Genomic DNA, 12,621 nt, shown 5'->3' with positions numbered 1-12,621 from the left:
GGTTACATCAAAGTATTACAATGTTTTCTTTTTTAAATATAATTCTTTTAGCTAACATCTCTATACAATTACTTTTATAGACTTATCGACAAATATGTTATATGCACTTTTTTCAATAGCAATTACCAAACAGTTTCAGTCAATCTTTTTGTGACCTGACGGACGCACGCAGATGATTAAATATCCGGAGAAAACCCGCGTGGTCGGGCAGGTAACCGGGATTGAATCCGGTCATCTTGGTGAAAACGAGTGCGCTAACCATTGGGCCACCCGACCCCATCATATACTTACGCCACAGACTTAAATAGCATCTAGTCTAATTCCGTGGCTACGCACAAGAACAAATATCTACTTTAGCTTTGAAAATGGCATCATTAGAGTTTATGTTTTATTAATATCCCTCGATTAACCGACTTTAAATACATTTTATATTGCCTCATTCTGAAAGCAGTATTATCTCATTCTGAATCAGTAAATATCAGAGATCAACAAAAGCTTCGCTCTTTTAAGGCTTTGCCTTTTCATATTATATATATATATATGTTTTTTTGGTGTTAAATAAGAGTACTTACATGTACATGTATACATGAAACATGGAATACTTCTTTCAGTTGAGAAAGAATCAGAACCAAGGTACAGTGTACATTGATAGCGACTTAACTAACAGGTCCCTACGTTGTCTTTGTCAACACATGCATTCCTGATATTGATACCGGAATTGTTAGCGATATGCTGCTATTGCTCTATATAGAGTACTAGTTACTCCAGACCCAAGCTTAAATACAAATAGCATTGACTCCTCACATACTTTTATCTATTACTGTAGTTCTTTTTTAACTAATAATTTATAATTAAAATTAAAATTGCCCGACTTATCGACAGTCCACACAATTTCGTTCAATAGTTTGGACAGCGTATTGTCGCGTGCTGATTGGCAAACAAAGTAGTACTTTGACATTTTTAACAAACACTTCAATTTAATTCACAATTCAGTATCAATACAATTGCGTTTGATTTGTTTATAGGGTGATTTAAGTTGATCAATAGAAATCTGAGCTGAAAGTTAGATTTGAAATTGTTTCGATTTTCCCCCGGAACAAATTTCCCGCATGGGTAATTACAGTGAACACCGTGAATCCGACCTTGCCCTCCACGAGGGAGTTATTTTTGGAAGTTAATTCGAAAATTTTGTAAAGAATCCAGACGTGAAATTATTTGTTGATTGTATGGGAATCTGACTACAGTCGGAAAATTCTATAACACCCTCGTTATTTGACATGTCGTCAGAACCTCAAGAAAACGGTGGCTGCGAGACGCGTGAAACTGATATCGTGAGTGAGTGAGTGATCTTGCGACGGAGCAGAGGCCGGGGTTCGTTACAAATGTCTGAAATATGTTTATGTGTGCTGTGACTCATATCAGTAGGTCTGTAACGTATGTGTCATTAGGTCTATATATTATGTGTTTTCCCCTACATTTGTAACGAACCCCTGTTAATCAGTGCAGTGTAACAGACAATGTTTCTAATAAATTGCATGAGTGTTAAAATTGTTTCCATTGCCGGCATTGGTGATTTCAACCGATGTGCTTTTTTTACGATATTGCAGACAGACATTGGTCCCGTTTTTGTTGTAATAAAAGTATTTTTATTTCTTTTTTTCTTTTTTGCACATAAATTTACAATGGCATTGTCAAGTCTCACATTGCCCAGCGATATTTCAGCAGCCATCATGTTTATTTACATTGGATATTGTATTTCCGGTCAGTGTTGTAATTAATACGCTAAGAATTGTGTCTCGTGCGGCATAGTAATTAATGTCCCATCAACGACACAGCTTTCAAAGAGGCTATATATAGGGAGATATAAGCCAGGTCGTATAGGACTAATAGTAAGCGCCTGATAAGGCAGCTACTGCGAATTCCTCAAAAAATGTATTAATTTATATATATGAAAATTATATTCAATGTATATCTATGTACTGTAAAGCGCTTTAGAGTGGCTTATGTTAGCTAGATAGTGCGCTATATCAAATGCTGTATATTATTATTGTTATTATTATTACAAGCTAACCGGTAATAAGACTTATAAATATATTTTAAATGTCGCTGTGACTATTCTCCATAATTATGCTTATTGAAGATTTAAAAGAAACTGTGGTTAGGTATACATGTAGCAAACACTAGTAAAAGCAAGTTTTTTTTTATAAAAGCACTGGATAAAGTCTTGAGTGTAATCAGCCCAACAGAACTCAAAATATAAGTAGTGCATTTTATAAACTGATTTTCTATTCATATAGTAACATTGATAGAGACCTAACCCCCGGTTAGCAAATATGACCTTGGCCTTGACCTTTGATCCCTGAAATACAAAGATGTTCGAAGTATACCCAAACTTGACCTTTGTATAAAGTTTGACCAAAAACTGTCAATAAATGAAGTTGCTAAGTGTTTACATTGAATCAGGATGCAACGCGACGAGACGGGACGCCGAACGCCGCACCAGGCCAAAAGATAAAAACAGATAGAAAGACAGACAGACGTAAAATCTGAAAATCTGATTACTGGAAAACTTAAATGTGATTGCCGCCGCCAACGACAACGTGTAATGACGGACAGACTAATCCTTAAGTGTTCGCCATGCTTCTCAGGCGGCACGACCAAGGAAAGGCAGTACAGTGAATAAAGAAAGGAAAGAATAAAGATCCCAAGTGTGTTGCAATGGGGGCAGAAGATCTATTTTGGTCTGTTCAATGTCCCACAAGTGGTAGACATGAAAGAAAATCCCCGATTCTTCGGGGGCCCAACTTTTAGCCCCCCCCCCCCCCCATGTACATTGTATGTAAATATTATGTTTAGACAGATTTTGACAGATTCGATGACTCAAGTAGAAAATTTTTTGAACCATGTAATCTTGAAAAAGAAAGTAAAGGGACATAACTCTTTATGTAGACTCCAATTTAAGTAATTTGTGCTGATCTGACAGATCTGTCAATTCAAGATCTATCTGTACACCAAATTCAAGAAGAATTACAAATCATTATATGTTTCGCATGCCTGAAATTGTCTGACATTGTCAGTATGGTAAGTTTTAAGCAAAACTTCAAAACTATCTAAAATTTCTGGATATTTTTTTCCAAAAACAACGGGAAGAAAATATACATTTTAAAGAAAGTGGTAGCTATGGGAGCACCCTATATATGTTATTAACATAAAAATATTGGTATCTTGCAAAACAATAAGCAAATTTCGCAAAACCATCCATTCTCAAAAATCACCTAAACATGACATATTTTATCTAAAAGGAAACTTTTTGTAACTTTCAGCTTTCTTAAAGCGAATTTTGTACATTTTTAAATATCTCCCATTCTCATCAGATGTATATGAAGTGCATAACAAATGGAAAAAAATAATAAAATGAATGATAAACTGCCAGAATAAGATGGATAGGAAAGCAAGCAAAGGGGCAAATAATTTTGGCTACTTCAACTTCTGACAGGTCAATGACCCTTGATGAGACTTATTTAGCTGTCAAAAGTCAGACCAAAAAATACTGCAGTACAATTTTATGTCAACTTATGTATTAGTGGATTTGAACACCACTGTAAATATGAATGTTGAACAGAAATATTTTAACATATATCTTTTTTACAATCCTTTTGATAACAGATTTAGGGAATGAAGCGTTTAAATGTTGTTTGTTGATGTTTAGTGGATCGCAGAGATACATGTATAACATGTTTTTTAAATACAGTATTCTAAAAGATATGATTAAGGTTGTAGACTCTTTTCGGTTATCAGCATCTTGTGAGGAGACTCCATGTATTGTAGCAGAAAAATGTCAACAAATAATATGAAGTGTACTGCAGTTGATATAGAAAGTTCAATTCCTGCTATATATTTGTAGTAAAGTTGTCAAAGAATCAGATATTTGGCAGACCTTTCTTATACATATGACTTAAAAGTGGTTGCAAGGATTTATAAAACCCAAAAAACAAACCGATTTCTATCACTCATACAGAGAACAGTGTGGAAATATAGATGAACTGAAGGTATTGAAAATAACGTCAGGTATTTCAGGTAAAATGGACTGCCATCATGATTTTACATATTCATAATGTGTTTATACAGCCTCCCTTAAGAAAAACACATTCCATACATGTTTTCAGCCTGTTTTTGTTGTCATTATCTGTCCAGCCTGTAACATCTCATCTTTGCTAGCCAAGCGTTCATTTTGGATTCACATATTCATGTATTCAACCTTAGCGGATTTAGCCTTGTTCTCTAAGCTTTTAAATTATTGAACCTGGCACAGGGACTTGGTACGAATTACCATCCTATGGTCCACATATTTTTTTTTATATCATACATTATATAATACACATATGTGAACTGAGGGTTAGAAATTAATACCAAGTCCCTGTACATGTAAATAATAATGGCGGCGCCCAGTACCAAGTTGCCTTGTCGACTATGTCATGATTTATGTAAAATTACCAAAGAAGGACAATACTAAAAGAAACATTTTCTGTATATGAAATTTATTTTGACATAAAGATCTTATTTATTTGGATAATTTCATGGAAATGATGACTTGTTGTTTTAAACCAATGATTTGTTAAGTTCATCTTGTATGCACTGTATGAATGCTATTATTATAACATTGTACCCATATGAATCCATGATTGTCGTGGAGTGGTGCTTTATTTGAATTTAATACATTTGATGCTCTTTTACCTGACCTGGAACGCATTCCTAGCCATACCGATACAAATACAGTACTGTGGTATAACTGTATATATTATATTGTGTACATAGTTAAAGCGTCTGCGAGACCAGCTGTTCTACCTTACAAACTTCAAGGTGACGAGAAAGAACATGAGAGGAATGTTTTTGACTTTTGACAGGATCTGTAGGCAATTCACATTTTTCAATTTGTAATATTCTTTTTTTTTGGATAACGACGCTTTAACTTGTAAGCGAAAAATACATCACTGGCGTCACGAGCAGCATTAATACTAAAACGTCTTTTAATATTAACGGCTACCAAACCTGTGCTCCTGGTTGCAAATAAATGATATGTCCCAATCACCTGCCCTCTGGACTGGCTTTTAAGTAAGTTGTTTTAGTGCCAAATTTTATACAGCATGATTATTTAGCCTCTTTATCTTAATCCTTCCAACGTAGGAATCTTGTGATAAAATTTGTTGTTTGCCTTACACTGTTACAATGTTTTACCATTTATATATATGTATATATATATATATATATATATATATATGTTTGTCGAAATATAAGCTCCTGAGAGCTTATGTTAACTATGACATCTATTCAAGGTAAAATAATGATTCTTGTATCTTGTATTTTGAAGTAAGTTAAGGTATAATGTTGATGCCGACATGTACAAATGTATGTGAACTGTAAAACGAAAGTAGGTCTGCGCGATCGGAAACATTTAATGCTGATATTTTCGCATAAATGTCAGTTAGTACTTGATGTGATAGCAATAGATTAAACGAGTGTTACCTTGTGTTGTATTCTAGCACATCAGTGTCTCAATACATACGGTATTAATCTGTTAATGTTCGATACACGTCTGATTATTATTACTGTCCTGATTATGTTGTTAGGTATTTCCGGGTCACGTTCTCGTATCAAATGCGCTTCCGGTTACGTCATAAAATGCAATTTTTTAATTCACAAAATCTTGATATTTATTAATTAAAGATAGTTTAAAGAATAAACGAGTTAATAAAAACAATATCAATCCTTTACAAAAATATATTTTCTTGCATGTTTGCGAAGCAGACGACGTTTGATCATAATCTCGAAACTAGAATTTTTTTTCAAAAGAAATGTGTTTTAACATTTGAAAGAAAAAAGTTTGAAGGGGAAAAAATCAATATGTTCTTTCATGAATTAATAAAAGCGATTGATAGTAAATTAAACATCATCCTTAAAGAGTATGTTCTGGGCATGATCGTTTAGAAGCTTTGCAATACTTCAAACTCTTTCAAACGCGCATCAGCTCGAGATTAGGCCCTGTTTACAAAATGGCGACTGGAAGTAGCAAGGCGGATTAAATTGGAACTTCAATTGTGAATATTTCGGCAAGTAAACATTGTTCACAAAGCCCATGTAGTCTGTACATCTAATTTAGTCAAGATGTACTCAGACCAGTCGTTGTTTAGTCGCTAGGGTCATTCACAAAAAAATAGTATTATTATATAAACTTATTGTAATTATATTATTTATCTGTAGGAGACACTACTGAGTACCGATCATAATTCGTTAACTCTATAAAATTAACTTAAATATTTTACAAAAACATAATTTAATCTCTTGAAACATTGAATACATGGACGAGAATTGGACTTAACATTTTTCGTTGTATGTAATGTTTCATTTTGTCATAAACAATTGTTACCGTTACATACGTGCCAATTACTTGAACTTCAGACGACTAAAACAAGAAACTGGTTGGGGATCCCTGACGGCTAAATGTGGAGCATTGAAAATTCCTTAACATCTTACCACACCTTGTAACTCGTACATGTACATGCAGTACAATTGTAAACAAAATATGTCTTTCAATAGACAAACAGCTTTATTTTACATTGTGTCAGGTTTTGGCTGTACGGACGTGTAAACATAAACTTTGTTCACGGCCATGGCTGCTAATGTTAGTGGGTTCATTTTTAGCAGATTATTTTCATTCTATATAGGTAATTATGTTTTTTAAAACAATAAAACTAAGAATATTGAATAGGAAGAGTTCATGCTTAAGCTTCTTGAAATATATTACACTACATGTGACATATATTACACTACAAATGTTGCAATACATTTTAACTTTTAACATCTGTACCTAAGTAGCAAACATGTTTAATATAAACATCCTGTACTCCACAGACATGCCCCCTCATTAATACCACCACACTGGAAGCAAATACAAGCCAGTATGTGTAAAACACATGGCCTCTTACATCACACACTGAAATAACCGCACACCACTAAATACGGAACATATCCCCCGTACACGATATCGACACGATCTGATGCCGACGACTCGTTACAGATGCCGGTAGTATTATTCAGAAAACGATTTTGAAAAAAAACACCTAGAATCACATTGTTGATTAACATATCAAACGGTAATACATATCAGTAGAGTTTATCTGATAAGGGCATTTAAAAAGCATATTCGTGGTCATTGATTACTTGCCTCACGCAAACATATCTAACCTTACAATCTCCCACCCACGTATCGCCGTAAGGTCATCTTCTTGATTGTTTACATCTCACCCACTCCCTTACCTTCGTAGAAATAAGTTTATTTTTAGTTTTGGGGACTCCTGAAGGCTTAATATAGAACAATGGAAATTCACATTTCATTTATAAATACAACCTGGTAATAATCACAAACAATCTCTGACACTTGATTATTCGTTCATCACTTCCCGACACATTCTGACTGCGACGACCGCCTGGTTATAGGTAAGTCTGATGTGTAAGCTGTGGTTATTTTAGTTTGAACAATTTATATAAATATACATATTTCTAAAACACAGATCTGACTCTGATAGCTTCTGTTGAATGTTTCGTCCCACCTAGAGTAATGTCTACACAAACCTAGAACGGTAACTGTTACCTTGTTTGTGACAGTTACATTCAGTATGTGTTGATAATGGTGATTCATATTCAACATTAATTACACGTACTTTTTGAAGAGTGTCACTGACCTAATAAAGATAAAGATGGGGTTTACTGTTAAGATAAAAGGTTGACGTGAAAGATTTGTACTTGAAGTAAATGGTTTTGATAAGGATAAAATAAATTTTCCACAGAGGCAAACAAATCTATTGCGAACGTTAGAGAAAATTTCGAAATGTTTCATTATCTTTTGATCTGCGCCTTGAATTGCTTGATCCAGTTGTGTCTCCCACTTTGTTTCTTGTGAACAAATAATAAAGAAACAAATTAAACATCACTGTATAATTTTGTTGTTAAAACTTAACATGAATGACCTTTTTATTTGTGTATACAAACTAAAAAAAATGCACAAATATAGAAATTACCGAAAACTGTAACTGTCCAAACAATTATTCAAACATGGTTCATCGTATCATGAATAGACAGTCTTCAAACTTCGGGATCAACGTATAAATGCAAGTATTGTTAATATGAAAGTTATATAATTGTGATATTTCGTCATTAGATAAGACTATCAAATACTTGTTAAAGCTAGAAAAACTATGACACTGTCTATATTTGTGAGTGCGTTCTAGCCTGCGTACATGCGTAATAAAACACACATGATTGTATATAGCTTTTGTATGCTTTATGATCTGAAATAAAAGGCAAACAAATTCATGTATACAATGGGTCTGCTGTTCAAATGCATTTGTTTGTACGTGTCTATTGATTTAATAACTTGACACAAAAGACATTCTAGGGCGAAGCCTTTTATACTATATTATACCGATAGTTTCAATTGGTCTGACACGTAATGCACATCAAGGAGGAAACGAGTCAGTATTAGCCTCAGAGAGATAGATGAATCCGTTGTTAATGAATATAATTCGTCAATGGGATTAGAAGATTTCTTTCTCACTTACTCTAGCCCTGGATAAGGTTATCCCAAACGGCATGGCAGAGGTTATGTTATGTGTTTAGCTGATCAATTTTGAAATATTGTGCATGTCTATCTAGCATGACACATACCACGAATGGAGATATCCCTGTACACTTAAACACCACACCTACGGAACGCTACCACACGTGGTCTAGTCAGTGAGTACCACTTCAACAGGATGTAGTACTTGAATGTTTTACAATTAAACACAACTGTACACCCATAGTCGATAACCTGTTAGACGTATTAACGACGTCGGCAGATTGCCAGGTTAGAATTTTGTTATCGATATGTTGTAACTTTTTTTTCAAATTTTATAGGTGCAATTACATATCTGTGTCGTAGGATTATTCCTGAACAGAGATAATGATCAAAGTTTGTCTTTCTGAAATGTATCATGTTTGAATTGGACTAATAAAAATGTATTTTGTTTTTATAAAAGAAATATGCATCCTGATAGTTATGGTAAACGTGTAAAATCAAATGAATTATCGCCAGAACAGAGCATTTAGCTATAACTCACAATGAATCATTAAAAATAATGAAACATGATAGAGAAAGGTATGCTAATTTTTGTGAAGGTCATTTATGAAAAAAACTCAAGTGACCTATTAAAGTGGGTTTTTTCGTCAATCGATGTACGTAATGCACGTGCCGTGCAACGTCCATACATATTTCTCCACAACTTCTACTCAAAATATTAGTCTGAAGATTTAGATATGAATCAATCCCATTGAGGTTTAATCGAAGATAACCTGGACCAAGAGAAATTCCAATATTGAAAATTATTGCTGTTACTCTGCATGTGCACGGAGAGAGGTTCTAAAGGGTTTAATTAGACAAATACAGTTTGTTTGCAAAATCTCTTTAACCAATAACCAATAAAAAGGAATCCGTTCAAATACATATATGTATATCCTCGTTCATGAACCTAAGAAAATGTGCGTTCAAGTTTCCGGCTATTGTTACTGTAGTGACTGTGCAACATGTTTTACAAGTATGTGACGTCATTCCATGCTGAGTGTACAACGTGAAACACATATACACATGTATATTGTCAGCTAAGATGATGAAGCTTGTTACGTATAGGTTGTCAGAGAGATCTACTTACACAACTGTTACATTTTAATGTTATCTGCAGTTGTGGTATTTGTCTTTCATGCTGCCCTGCTGATCCCAGTCTTCCAATCAAATTGTGATAAGATACTGCATTCATGATCCCCTGACATAGCTGTAGAACGTTTCATCGTACGTGGGAATAAAGGTTCAGATCTTCCTAATGCATATGGCTGCCTCTTATTTTTCTCATTATCGATCAATTTAGGTTTACCCAAGAAACAAATTCCAAGCGCTTGTCTTAGAATACGATTATGCTGTCAAAATTGAAAGAAATTATCATTAGTTTGTTATAGGCATTTTATATATAGAATGTTGGTGTCTATACATATAACTTCTTGGGAAATCCTCCTTACTATATGTAGAAGGTTGGTGTTTATATATAGAACATCTTAGGAATTACACTCAACTATATATAGAATGTTGGTGTCTATATGTAAAAGGCATCGGAAGTGCACTCAACTATACATAGAATGTTGGTGTAATATATAGAACATCTTGGGAATTTCACTCCACCAAATATAATTTACATATAAAACAAAAGCGTAGGATATCTACCCATGCATATATAAAATGTAAGTGATTAAAATAACATCACACTACATCCTGTTCTGATTAATAACACACACACACACACACACACACACACACACATCGGAATATCAAATAGTCTGCGGGAATACGGAAGGTAAGGAAGCATCGGTACGTGAATTATATTAGGTAGTTGTCAACAATAGAGATTGTACTTTCGTTTGGTAAATATTACGTGATTTTTCGAGTCAAACATGTCATTTTACAATCGTCTGCCTCAGGTCTTTGTTTATAGCAGATTAAACGGAAAGGTGCTACTCATTTTAATCCAAATACTCGTGTTCTCAAGGATTATACAAGCATGCTAGGAAACCTTAGTCAGATAATGAGGTTTAACTAAGTTGATAAGCTAACACCATCGTCTTTTTGATTTTAAATCATGTGAAGTATTGACTTCTAACCTAGAATCATATTAGGTGTTCATGTAGAATTCCAATGCATATTCAGTGAAGAAAGTGTATACATTGGCAGCCTGCATTTGATTTATATACAATAATAACATTGTCTATTAATAGACACACCACGTGGTTATTTACTTTTATTAACACTTTATTTTTTTTTACAGTGGTGGAGAATGGCGGACACTGACAGATATTTGTCTGCACCTGGGAGTCAATGCGTCTGTCAACAAAGCGATGTCTATAACCTCAGACGCTACGTAAACAGCGAAAACAAGTTGATCGGTACGTTTTGTACTAAATGTAAGGCAGAGAATTTAATAAAAGAATATGTAGTGAGCGACAAAGACGATGAGGATACAAAGGATTGTGGTGAAATGCAAGAGATGCTATCAAGGCCTCTCCCAAACCTTAGTGAAATCACGGCATTCCAAGTTCGAAGTTCCAAAACAAAAGTTGACCTGACCCATTTTGCTGACATACTGAAGCCAGGCGACCAAATCTCCTGGCACAGACCGTACTTCTTCTGGCACCACGCCATTGTCTCAGAAGTTATTGCTGAGACGAGCGAGTTAATGCTGATTCACTGGAACAAGGAGGACGACCGCATCCAAATCATCCGTAGCCGTTACAACGTGGACCCGAACGAAAATGAACTGTTTAACAAGATGTACCGTATTGACTACTCGGAGGAAATTACAAAGACCAATGACCAAGAACTTGTGTTGGCGAGAGCTCGGTCCAGAATCGGTGATACGGGGTATTTTCCCTTTACCGACGATTGTGAAACTTTTGCAACTTATTGCAAAACGGGCGTTGAAAAGTCACACCAGCTAGCTTGGCTTAAAGGAAAATGTAAAGAGATCGTCGGACAAAATATCATTCTGGCTGCCAAGTCAATTACCAAAGGCACATGCAGAATTGTACAAAATACAGTTTCTGTCGCGAAACAAACCATACCAAGTGTATTGCAAGATACGTCTATGGCGGCGGGGAAAGTCGTTTCAGCAGAAGGAATCGAACACGCTATAAAAGGAAGTAACTTTGTTGGTGCTGGAATTGTGATAGTACTAGAAGCAGGATTTGTTACTTGGGATTTGAACCAGGCGTACAAAGAGAGAAAAAAGGGAAATACATCAAGGAACGATTTCATCGAAACTGCCATCCGACGGTTAGTGGAGGGTTTGTTGAGTGCTGGGTTGTCTATTCTATGCTCCCTAGGCCCGGAACTCATCGGGATCGCTGTGGGATCACCACTAGGGCCCGCTGGTATCATTATTGGTGGTATCGTAGGAGGGATCATAGGTGGTGTAGGGGGAAAAATGGCTGGCACTGCCCTTGGAAGGGTGCTCGGCAAGGCGATTTCCTCCACATTCAAAGCCGATGATAGAGCGGTGACCAGTATCGCCGACCTAAAACATGGTGATCACATAGTAGGCTATGGATGGGTACTACATCCGCGCTGCCACGCCATCGTGGTGGATCACAACGGGGTCGACAAAATCAATGTGATCCGTAACAGTCATAAAAGTGGTGTTGTTGAGGAGTGTATACCGTTCTCGAAACCGCTGTTCAAGGTTGAGTACCAACAGGGAACATGCAAAGATCCTGAGAAAGTCGTTGAAATGGCTAGATCAAAACTAGGGGAAAATCACTATAGTCTGGCTTTCTACAACTGTAAAACGTTTGCGAGGCAGTGCAAGTACCACTAGGCTGAGCAGAAATGAAGTTTTGTGTTTGAAATTACCTTTTCAAAGCCGAAAATTGAAAAAAAACCAAAAAACACAATAACATGACATTTGTGAAATTAAAATTAGTCCAGCTTACATGTAGAACCGGAAAAAGGAGATATGGCAACTGATAGAGTACAATGACATACCCGAG

General features: G+C 35.4%; 1 protein-coding gene across 2 annotated transcripts; it reads left to right on the top strand.

Annotated features, from left to right (window-relative positions):
- The first annotated feature begins 7,401 nt into the window (after nucleotides 1-7,401).
- Nucleotides 7,402-12,512, top strand: LOC110458161. 2 transcript variants are annotated; one of them, XM_021509766.1, is made up of 2 exons: nucleotides 7,402-7,494; nucleotides 10,905-12,512. In XM_021509766.1, exon 2 carries the CDS (start codon nucleotides 10,914-10,916, stop codon nucleotides 12,447-12,449), a length of 1,536 nt encoding a protein of 511 aa, XP_021365441.1. In that variant the 5' UTR covers nucleotides 7,402-7,494; nucleotides 10,905-10,913; the 3' UTR covers nucleotides 12,450-12,512. The 2 variants fall into 2 exon arrangements, with proteins under 2 accessions (XP_021365441.1, XP_021365440.1); XM_021509765.1 differs by lacking the exon at nucleotides 7,402-7,494 and adding an exon at nucleotides 10,387-10,590.
- Nucleotides 12,513-12,621: the final 109 nt, after the last annotated feature.

This window comes from Mizuhopecten yessoensis, unplaced genomic scaffold, assembly GCF_002113885.1.
Source record: "Mizuhopecten yessoensis strain PY_sf001 unplaced genomic scaffold, ASM211388v2 scaffold9465, whole genome shotgun sequence".
Lineage (NCBI taxonomy): Eukaryota > Metazoa > Mollusca > Bivalvia > Pectinida > Pectinidae > Mizuhopecten > Mizuhopecten yessoensis.
This window is presented reverse-complemented; position numbering and strand designations above follow the sequence as displayed.